Source organism: Erpetoichthys calabaricus, chromosome 5 (genome assembly GCF_900747795.2).
Source record: "Erpetoichthys calabaricus chromosome 5, fErpCal1.3, whole genome shotgun sequence".
Classification (NCBI taxonomy): domain Eukaryota; kingdom Metazoa; phylum Chordata; class Cladistia; order Polypteriformes; family Polypteridae; genus Erpetoichthys; species Erpetoichthys calabaricus.
The window spans coordinates 196860184-196872373 of NC_041398.2; the positions used below are offsets into that span (position 1 = coordinate 196860184).

Below are 12190 nucleotides of genomic sequence, written 5' to 3' on the forward strand. Positions count from 1 at the left end.
AATGCTTTTTCCTCAGGTCTGCCTCCACTCCTCTCCTCTGAGCTCTGTCCTTCTCCTGCTTCCCGACTCCAGCCATCGAATGGAGGGAGGTGGCCCCTTTTAAGCTCACCCAGACGTGCTTCAGGTGCCTACCTATTAGTTTTTTGCCGGCCCTTCCTGGTGTGGCGGAAGTACCGGCTGTGGAAGAAGACCAGGGACACTCGGAGTGCTTCTGGGTGCACAGCCGGTACTTCTGCCACAGGCATTGGAGCACCCCCTGGTGGTAACCACGGGCCCCTATAGGGTTGAGCTTCTAAGCTCTGTTCCCGTGGTCCCCAAAGCCACCAGGGCGATCGCCCCCTCATGGTCTGGAGGAGGCGTAAGTCCTCCTCCTGGGCGTCCCAACTGGGTACCACCCCCAGCCGCTTGCCACTATATATATATATATATATATATATATATATATATATATACAGTAATCCCTCGCTACTTCGCGGGTTTTTAAATACAAGTGATTGCCCACCTATCGCGGAAGTTATGTTCCAGACCCATCAGCAACAGGAGAAAATCCGCGATATAGAAAGACCATATAAATAAACATTTTTATAGTTTAAGCCTTAAAATTCCCATCCCACATGCTTTAAACACATGTAGACTTATAAAACACACTTTGTTAACACATATGATATGTGGATGTCGGGCTAAGGATATAAGTAACATCTCACTATTATAAAACATTTTAACTTCACGCAAGACAAGACAGTGAGACAGGAAAATTGGTGATGTACAGGCTTTTAAATTATTGACACGCAGAGCGACAAGCAGCACAAAGCCAGCACAAAGTCCACTTCTCCTTAGCGTTCATTCAGCTCCCCACCCCCTTGACAATGCGAAGTGGCAGGAGTGTACTGCGCTTCCGGGGAGGGGGGGTTTGAGCGAAGGTGCGTTCAGCTCTCACACACCCACACACACACACACACACACTCCTCGCGCAGAGCAACAAGCAGGCATTTTGGCAGAAGCAGCACAAAGTCCATTTCTGCTCAGCATGAGTTCAGCTGCCCCCCTTCACAAAGCGAGTGCAGACACATTGACGTCTGATCGCTGCGTGCAGGCAGTGTGCAGTGTTGGTCTGAGGTGTTTAAGAATGTAGAAAGTGTTTAAGAGCATAGGAAGTGTTTATAAGAGCGTGGGAAAGGTTAACAAGAGAGTGAGAAAGGTTTATAAGAGTGTGGGAAGGGTTTATAAAGCCTTAAAATATGTATAAATAATAAAATAAATATAGGTCGCTACTTCGCGGATTTTCACCTATCGCGGGGGGCTCTGGAACGTAACCCCCGTGATAGGTGAGGGATTACTGTATATATATATGTGTGTGTAGGGTGCTATCGCTCCCTTGAACCCTCTGATCAGACAACAGACACCAGGTAAAAGTCCAAATATAATTTTTATTTGAACTACACAGTACACAAAGCACCCTCCTCTCCACAATACTCATATAAATCACAATAATCCAATCAATAAACAATCCTCCACTCTCCCAAACGTGTTGCCACCCTTCCACCCAGCTCAGCTCAACACTTCCGGGTCAGATAAAAATTCTTCTTCATCCCGGAAGCACGTCATTCCTCTTGTCCATGTGACTCTGACGTACTTCCGGGGCGTAGGGCACATAGTCGCTGCTCCTCCCTGCAGCGCCTTCTAGCGGCCCCCGTGGTATCCAGCAGAGCTGTAAAGGAAAACTCCAATGTCCATAATTCCCTGCTAGCATTCGGGGCACCTCCATGCTGCAGGGAGGGCTCCACCTGGTGGCCTGGGGGTATTGGCAGGGATGAACAGCCTGCCATATATCTCAATATATATATATATATATATCTATATCTATATACTGTATATATATCTATACTAGAGGGCTCCGCCCCCTGCTCGCTTCGCTCGCCAACCCCTGGTGTTGGGAATGACAAAGAGCGCGATGTATGAATGAGATATAGAATAGTGTGACGGTGTAGATGATGCAAATAGAAAGCAAACAATAAAGTGTGTGGCACAGTGTAAAGGTTTATTTGAAAATTTCTTTGTACACGCCGTTTAAGTGTAAAAGGTAATTCCAGCTCAGAACTTGTAAGGTCAATGAAGATGGTTATTGTTGTGATCAGAGTCAAGTTTGTCAGAGCTTAGAAAGAGTTGTGTCTCTCCAGGAAGTAATGGAAAGACTTGGGTATTTATGTTTTGCACATTAATATTTTTTGGACCTAATATAGTGCGTTGTGTTAAAATGGGCATTTGGTCTAATGAGATTGCTGTTCCAAATCTCTCTGTAACTAAGTTGTCGCAGATAAAGGCTTGAGGAATTGTAATAATATGTGGCTGAAGTCCATCTGTATTGGTGAGTGTACCATCTCTCAGTTGTAATAAGCAATTGTTATGATTTGGTTCTGGACATCGTATCTTTTTTACTAACTGTATCTTTTGAAAGCAATGCCAATTGTCTGCGTATTTTAAGGTGCACTGAACAATAGCTGAGTGCATGGCATCTGGAAGAATAGCTAAGCACTGTCTAAAATCTCCTCCTCATAAAAGTACCTTTCATCCAAATCGAATATTATTATTCATAAACGTTTGTAGAAGTTTATGAATGGTGTTGAGTAAGTGACTTCATGCCATTGTACATTCATCAATAATTAACATTTTTTCAAGACGGATGTCACGTGCAGTGCCACCGTTAATGTTCATAGTGGATACCGGATCTAATGCAGTTGATAAAGATTTCACTTTCAGGTACATCGTTAGTTAGAAGCTTTTGTAGATATTCAGTATATGAATGTAAAGAAGGCAGTCTAATTTGACCCTTTTGACAACAACGTGTAAATGTATTACTTGTATTGCTAGTTGTTTCTTCAGGGAAGTGAACTGAATGACCATGATTGCAAATGACATTCATTAATCCGAATGAATTTTCCTGGTGTATATTTTGCTTGTGCCGTTTGAGAGGCGCGTTGTTGCATGTGTAGTATTTGGGACGTGTTGTTTTGGAGCTGTAATCGATTTGCCTGTGCTGTGTGAGAAGCCTGTTGTAGCCTTCCTTGCCGTTAACGTATGTCTGAGATGGGAGGTGTTTCGTTTTGAATCCGTGCCTGTTGCGATGCAGCACTTTGATTGATAGATTGCGTCATGTGGATCTAGGATGTAGATTTGTGCATATTTGCGTTGTTGATTTGTTTCAGGGTGCACTGTTCCAATGCGATGCAGTATTTGTGCACATATGGGAAAGCAGTATGGGCCATTGCCTTTTGGTGGCCTGATATTTACTCCGTTAGATGCAAAAGCAAATGAACTATTGTAGGATCTAATGCAGTTCATAAAGTTTTTACTTTTAGGTACATCGTTAGTTAGAAGCTTTAGTTGAGCTTTGCGTTTTTGGAGTCGAGACATTTTTTCTTTTAGAAATATGGATAAGTAATAAGGAGTATTGCACTCACTGTTAATATGGAGCCTTTTCTGCGGTTGAACGGTTAATAGTGCCTTATTGTAATGAGATCCACCTATGCTGCATAGCCGTCTATTTTGTTGTTTCTTTCGTGTTCGTGTGTTTGTTCCTGTTATCCTTTCCTTTTCGTTTTGTACCCGTGACCGTGTATTCAAGACTTGTTTCTTTCCTCTTGTAAGGAGATCCACCTATGCTGACACCTATGCTGTCTAGTGTGAAGGTGTTGACGTTCACTTTAGAATATGTGGCTTTGGGTGTCACTTCTTATGGATGTGTGTGTGTGGGGGTGGGGGGGGGGGGGTGAGGATTGTTGTTGCGCGAGCGTCTTCTTTCTTTTTGTGTTCCTGTGTCTTGTTGAATCCCCCTCTTTGTGTGTGTCCCGTCCGTTGCTTGTAGGGTCTGTGGGGTGGTTTTGTGTTCTTTTTTTTGTGTTCCATGGGCTTGTTGAATCCCCCTCTTGGTGTGTGTCCTGTCCGGTGCCTGTGGGGTTGGGGGGGGGGGGGGGGGGGGGGTTGCCTTGCTGTTGTGCGCGAGCCTCTTTTTTTTTTTTTTGGGTCTAGTTTCGTGTGCAATGTGTTTCGTGCTTTGCCTGCATTTGACTACTTTTTTATGTGCCTTTTCCTTTTTTTGGTGCTCCTTGCTCGTCATTTCTCCTTTTTTGTCTTTTTTCTGTGCTCACTCCTTTTTTCTGTGGTCTTGTCCGTCTCTCGCGGCTCCTCATCCGCCTCTCGCGGACTCTTTTTGCGCCTGCGCAGTACGTCTTTTTGCAGCTACGGCCCATGGCCGGATGTGCCTGCGTCCATCATCCGGTTTAGCATTCTCGGTTAGTAATATGGATATATATATCTATCTATATATATATCTATATATATATATATATATATATATATATATATATATATATATAATTCACTAAGACCATGGCAAGCAAGACGCAGCCCCGCCCGCCAACTCACAGCCCCGCCCACCAACAATTCACTAAGCAACCGACCATGGCACGCAAGACAGAGACCATGGGATATGCACGACAGAGCCACGCCCACAAACTCTAACACTCCTCCCGGGTCATGGGATATGCATGACAGAGCCCCGCCCACCAACTCTACCCCTCCTCCCGAGTCCACCCTCGCTCTCGAGGCATGCACACTACCTACTTATGTGCCAGCACGCAACATCTCACCAAACACCGCCTCAGTTGCTTTTGTCTCTGCTTGACTTTTAACCCTCCTCCCACGTCCATTACCGTCACATTGTTTTCCTTTTATTTCTGATCCCGTTCAACAACTATATGGTGACATCGACTTCTCAACTGTGACTCCGGAACAACTCAGTCCACGAGCTATATTAAGTGTCACCAATGAAGACTCTCTACACTTTAATGAACAAGTACTGAAACTTATCCCTACCGACGAAGTAACTTTCACCAGCATTGACTCCATCGTCACAGATGATCCTGCAGATCAAGTTTCATTCCCTGAAGAATTTCTTCACAGTCTTACTCCCACTGGCATGCCTCTGCATAAACTCAAAATTAAAATAGGTTCAGTCATCATGCTTCTCAGAAACCTCATGGCAGCAAGAAGTCTCAGTGATGGCACTAGACTGACTGTTACCAGCATTCACCGCAATGTACTGGAGTGTAAAACTATCGCAACCCCAACCTCACAAACTGTCCTTATTCCCCGGATATCCCTGACCCCATCAGATTCAAATTTGCCTTTTACTTTTACACGCAGACAATTTCTTGTTAGATTGGCCTTTACAATGACATTTAATAAGGGACAGGGCCAAACTTTCAAAAAGATATGCCTGTATCTGCCAAAACCAGTTTTCATTCATAGACAATTATACGTTGCTCTCTCCAGAGTTCCATCTTTTCATTCACTCACAGTCGTATCCTCAAACCCACCCCATTTGGACAACTGTGTCTTTCAGGAAGTGTTCACCCATCAATAAATAATTATGCGGCATACGCCGCGGGTTGGCTAGTATATACATACTGTATATATAATATACACACACACACACAGAAGGTGTTTTATTTTCATTCCATTCAAACAATTTGGACAATATTGTTAAGTCCATTACATAAACTCTGAATGAAAATCAATTTTAATTCCAATTTGTATTGTGACAGCAACAATCACCACAGGGGATGAATACTTTTTGCACTGTAGGTGGCAACTAAAGACAAAACCAAAACGTATTTAAAGCCTCAAATTATTATAGTTGCATATATTATTCCTCAGCCACTTGCTCCAGTCTGCAGCACTGACGTTTCAGTCTGTGCTATGAAGTATAAAGCTAATATCTTTGAGAATGCATGTTTCTGTTGCAGTCCACAGATGATTAATTTAGCAGTCAGTTCAGTGTACAAACCTTGTCATATCCATCTCATACTGAAATAAGTGAATGGCCAATGTGCTTTGGACGCTACAGTAACTAGCTAGCAACAAAGTACAACTGAAGGTTAAATGCTGTATCATATTTGCTACATTAAATCAATAATAGTAATGATACATTTTATTTATATAGCTCCCCATTTCCCATGCTATTTATCAGGCAGTCTAGTTAACATTCTGGCTTAATAAGCCAGCTTGCAATGGGAGTGCTTAAAAAGTGATACAAGATGCAGAAAATTATGTATTACAAATATATTTCACTAATTAAACTTTATACCATTATATCATAATGCCTATTATTTTGTCCATATTGCCCACCTGTGATCTGCATATCATTGGACTACTGTTTAAGGAGACCTACACAAACAGCAAATTTCCACAAAAATGCATAAAAGCCTGAGGCAACTTGTATGGCTAAAACACTGGTCTGCTGTGCTGCATATACAGTGGAACCTCGGATCACGACCGTAATTCGTTCCAAAACTCTGGTCGTAACCCGATTTGGTCGTGACCTGAAGTAATTTCCCCCGTAGGATTGTATGTAAATACAATTAATCTGTTCCAGACCATACGAACTGTATGTAAATATATTTTTTTAAAGATTTTTAAGCACAAATATAGTTAATTATACCATAGAATGCACAGCGCAATAGTAAACTAAATGTAAAAACATTGAATAACACTGAGAAAACCTTGAACAACAGAGAAAACTAACATTGCAAGAGTTCGTGCTATAGCGCTACGAACCGCTCGCTGAAACACTTTTTTTTAATAAGTTTTAAGCACAGGGAAAAAAATTAACGTTTGAAAAATCCGTAATTTAATAACTAACCAAGAAAAGTAACATTGCAACAATGCATGCTATGATCCGATCGCTGTAAACAGAAGTGAAGTGGAGGTTAAAATCCAATAGAAAAAAGTCTTCATTAAATACAATGAGGTTAAAACAATGCTCGAATCAGTCTCTTTAAAAACAAGCCCAGTGCATTCTTTAACTGCCTTCTCTCTCTTTCTCTTCGCACGCGTCTCTCTCTCTCTCTTTCTCTCTCTCGCATGCTCGCTCACTCGTTCACTGCACAGGGAATGCAAAGGAAGAGACTGAACATGTGTGGATATCATCGGCGCGCACAAACCGAAAGGGAAACTGGCTTGTTCGTATACCGAGTGTGTGGTCGTGAACAGATACAAAAGTTTGGCGAACTTTTTGGTCGTAACCCGATTTGTATGTGTTCAGAGACGTTCGTGAACCGAGGTTCCACTGTATGTGTAATTCTGAGAATCTTCATGAAATACTGTCCAAGTGCTGTGTGTTTGTCTAGCTAAAACAATTACCAGATACTGGTGGTGGTAATAATAATGTAAAAAATGAAAAAAATAACACTTAAAGAATTACTGTACATTAAAATTTTTAAAAGAATGAATAAATATGTAACCATTATAAATCAATAAAAGCATAAAAACAGCCAAGGATTGCAGTGTTTGTAAAGACAGTGATAGGTGCAGATCAATGGAGCCAAAGGTTTCCCTGCAGGATAACTAGAAAGACAGGATGCAGACCGGAAAGAAACAGTAGTAGTGGATGGAGTACATAGGTTCCAAAGACATGGCTGCAGTAACCGTAAGGCAGTTGTATATGAGGTGCAAGATTTTATATTGGATCCAGTCCTTAACGGGCCACCAATATACTGATTTAAAAAAAAAAAAAAAAACACCAGCAGTTACGTATTTAGGAATACTTTAGTTTATAGTAAGTACATGTGCAGTTCTATTTAGGATGTACAGTATTGTGACTTCTGAATGGTCTTTTGGGAGAGACCAACAAACAGAGAGTTGCCATAATCCAGACAGGAGTATATAAAAACATTGACCTTCCTCTCTCCATCTTGCATTGACAGAAGTTATTTGAGTTTGATTATATTCCTGAGGTGACAGAAAGATGTCTTAGACACAAAGGTAGTATAACTGTGGAAAGTAAGATTGGGGTCAGACTTAACACATAGGCTTGTTACTAAAGAGGAAAAATGCCTTATTATTAGCATAGTTCCTTCACTGTTTTTTCACTGTGTTATGCTGTATATCGTGAGGAGTCCATCCATTTTCATTGTGCTTACATGGATTTTTGTAGGGTACTTCAGTTCCACCCCCCTGGAAATCCCAAAATGTACATATTAGGTCAGTGTGTGACTTTAAATTAAAGAGTGAATCTGAGCGTATGCATGATTATTACATGCAACTCAACAGAGTTAATGATAGTTTGCAATATCAAAAGAAGCGCTGGCTGCTAGCTTTGCAATATCCATTGTAGCATGATTGTTTATACTGTCATTTACCGTTTATACTACTAAGTAGGACAGATCATAAGAGAGCATTTTAAGCAGCTCTGGCGGTATCATTTTTTAATATTTGGGAAAATTTGATTTGGATCCTGTGTGTTTATATTTTCAATTCGGTATGACCTCGGGTTGTGGTCTTGGTAAATTTTAATGGCTTTAGGTTTGTTCAAGTTTTGACATGTAATATATTTTCCTTATTATACTTGTTAAGATTTCACTCTTTCATTTATTGTGTGTTGGTTTTTTAAGAGTTTGCTTCATATTAATATCTGAAGTGGAAATGTCACTGAAGTAGCCACTCCTCCTTTTTGGCAGTCATTTAGACCTATGTCTGCTTTTTGCTAAGCTGCCTTGTCAGTTGCTGCTGGTTTTAAAAAAAGATCTAGCAGGTACAAAAAACTAAATATTGTATACAAGTGATTGAATAAAGCAGAGCAGGCAGAGCATTTCATACTGTAACTATGTTTATATAATCTAATATTGTGCTTTATCCCCTTGTTACAAGAAAACTACAACTACATAAAAAATAAATCTATAGGAAAAAATCCTGATGTTTCCTAGGAATGAAGGATAGAGTGGCTGAATAAGATTATTCTTTTTAGTGTAAACAAATGGAAAATTGGAGAAGACATTTATCCTTTTCACACATGCTGGTTCTTCTCAGTATTTACTGGTAAATTAGGAGGTCATGTGAAAAAATATGGCCTAACGATTTCCCTTTTCAAGGCCTTGTGTGATTCACAGAAATGTATTACTTCAGCTTATATGTGAAAATGTTTTAAAACTGCTGGGTCAGTCACATCATTTGTGTGGTTATTCATGCAAGTGATGTTATTGAAACAAATTCATACAATGACTTTCACAAGTCTGTGACCAGGTAGAGCTTAATGTTTTTGTTTTATTTTTATTTCTTGCTATTTTTTGTTATTTATTTGAATAATCACTGGCAATTGAACAGATAAGAAAAGATGGAACTCCTGTATATCCATCCGTGTTCACTTTGACATTAAAGAGTCTTTTTTTTCCTTTTGATCAATGTCAATGTCAAGAAAGCCAAATTAAATCCACTGTGTTTCAACATTGTATAATAATAAAAAGTGAAAACTTCCAACAAGATGAATAGTTTTTAAAGGCACTGACTACATAATAACTATTTCAAAGAAGATGTTAAAATATCTTGTTAGCAGCATTCAGTATCCCCCACTTGACACTGTCCATATCTGTTAATGATGTCTTCTGAATACTAATGACCTGATCTTAGAATTGGATCTTTTTTGTAAGTGTAAGCAAGCAAAATCCACTAAATATTTTATTGTCTATTCCACATACAGTACTTGCTTTGACAATTGAACCTCTATTTAGAATTTTTATTACCCTTTTCCTGAGATACTTGGAATGATGTGACAGTGGAGTAGTAATCCAAACATGAAACAAAACCTTTCAGACTTTTGTAATGCGTCCAGTTTTATTTTGATATAGTTAATAATGTAATCATAAAAGGTACAATAATTTATACAAATCATAACACAGACAATATAAGACCAAATGGCCTTTCAAGTCAGAAATGTTTGTTGTTATCTTCAAAAATAATTGCTTCTTTGAGTAACACTAAGCAAAATCATAGTAATATTCCTCACAATGGAGAGAGTAGTTACAAATCTGAAAATAAAATTATAGAAATCAATAATTATTTGAGGTAACAATTCCTAGAAAAGCATCATTTCCACTGTTAAAATGGTTTGAATGTGAACATAAACGTTGTTAAGGAAGAAATAGATACATACTCATCAAATATTTTCTTGTCAGCTAATTTTGTTGCAACATTCAGTATACTGAATATGTTTAGTCACTTGTTGCCCTTTCAATTTAATTATGTTTTTGCTTCTGAATGTTTAAAATTTTGTAATATACTCTCAATTTTTCAAATTTTGCAGTGAAAGTAGTAGTTCTGATGATGAACTCATTGGACCACCACTTCCGAGTAAAACATTTATGCAAAACTCAGCTTCTGAGGAAGATGAGTTTATTGGACCACCAATTCCTCGCTTTAAGGACAGTGAAGATGATGATGATGATGAAAGCAACAATGAAGATGATGATGTAAGTGGATATTTTATTAGTAGTCTAAATAAGCATTTTACTTTTTAATATGGAGCAGAACAAAGATGTTTTGTTTTATTTGGAGAATATTCAACACCATGATGGGAAAAGAGTTGGGTATGTCTTCTTAAAGTTCAAGAAATGTTAAAACTAATGTCTAAAATGACTTCTGTAGAGTACCTATGAGGTGTCATAAATTAGGTTTGCAATAGAGTTTATATTGTACTGAGGCAAACACTTCAAAGGTTCCTAAATTTACACTGCAAAAATATTATAATGAGAATGTTTAACTGCTGTCAGTTTTCATTATGCCTGTATAAAAGCATATTTTAGTATAACTTTAGATTAAGTATTTATTATAAGCAGCTGTTAACGGTCTATACATTTTTGTCACTTTATTATAAAAAAAGTATGACTTTTATATGTTTTAAATTTACATTGCTTTATATCTTATTAATTATGCTTGCAATTAGTTTCTATAACATAGATTATATCTCAAGATATTACATATCATTTATTTATTTATGGCAATTTACCCTAAAAAACAGGTCACAGTTTAGTTTAGGTACTCATTATGAACAAACTATTAACAGTCATTTTAATAAGTATACTACTAACAATAATAAATCACAGTAAATGGTAAAATTTGAGATTGCCTTTGAAAATACACAGTTGTATGCCAAAATAAGCACTTAACAATTTGTGGAAAGCAGACTTTGAGGGGATTAGAAAGTATCTGGAAACCACAGAGTGGTTTATTATACAATTATACATAATGGCTGGTGATCCAGGCTCAAAACAATTATATTCCTAAAACCAATAAAACAAAAAAGACAAAAAAATGTCTGAAGTAGATAAATAAGGGCATTATTAAAAAGGTAAAACTGAAAAATAACTGTACTAGATCATTAAAAAACAGCCAAATAATACTAAGAGGAATACCAGACAGTGGGGTGCAGTGGTGGCTCTGAGGCTAAGGATCTGTGCTGGTATCCAGAAGGTTGCTGGTTCGAATCCCCGTCACTGCCAAAAGAGATCCTACTCTGCTGGGCCCTTGAGCAAGACCCTTAACCTGTAATTGCTCCAGGGGCGCTGTACAATGGCTAACCCTGTGCTCTGACCCCAAGGTATATGTGAAAATTAACAAATTCCTAATACAAGAAATTGTATAAGGTGAAATAAAGAACAAAAAAAAAAAAAAACTGGAAAAAACAAATTGCTAGTGAAGCCAAAACAAACAGAAAGCAGTTGTTTGAGTAGGTTCTCCAGTAAAAGGGTGATTAAAAAAAAAATTAAGAAACCTCAGGAACAAAGGCAGAAATCACTAAAAATGAGAAGGAAATAGCAAATAAACTGAACAAATATTTCTCCCAAGGATTTGTAAAGGAAGAAACAAATGAAATGTCCCATACAAAAGTAAATAAAGCTCTGAGTTCATAAATATTAAACTAGAACAGTCAAATGTGCTTCAGCCCTTTAATACATTGAAGACTAGTAAAACCCCTGGGATCTCGAATAAATTTTGCTTATGATTGGAAACATGCATAAGTCATTTATTACGTAAGAGATGGGCTGCCTTAAAGTTATTGAAAGTTTCAGTCATCCGTCCTACGCAGTCTTTTTTGGCGGACATTTTAGGGACAGCAGGATAATGAAGTAAACAGAAAATCATGTTTCCTTTCGCATTTCAATGCAATTCAGTCAGATTCTGATGTCTGTCTGTCCTTCTATCCATCCATTCATTTTTTCTAAACACAATTGTTCTCAAACTGTAATGGACTAGGGATTGCATAATTCCTGTGTAATGGCCTCTGTAACGTAGGCTGCAGTTTAGAGCACAAACTCCAAGAGGATGGCTGTAGGACGCCTAAATTGTCTTATAAAATCAG

General features: G+C 38.5%; 1 protein-coding gene across 3 annotated transcripts in view; it reads left to right on the top strand.

The window, feature by feature from the left end:
* Nucleotides 1–12190, top strand: part of LOC114652857 (WD repeat-containing protein 70) — a 444610-nt gene that overhangs the window by 20503 nt on the left and 411917 nt on the right. For all 3 annotated transcript variants that reach the window (XM_051928488.1, XM_051928489.1, XM_051928490.1), the window contains one exon: nucleotides 10136–10301. In XM_051928488.1, the coding sequence (XP_051784448.1) occupies nucleotides 10136–10301 (166 nt within the window). The remainder of the gene's footprint in view (nucleotides 1–10135; nucleotides 10302–12190) is intronic.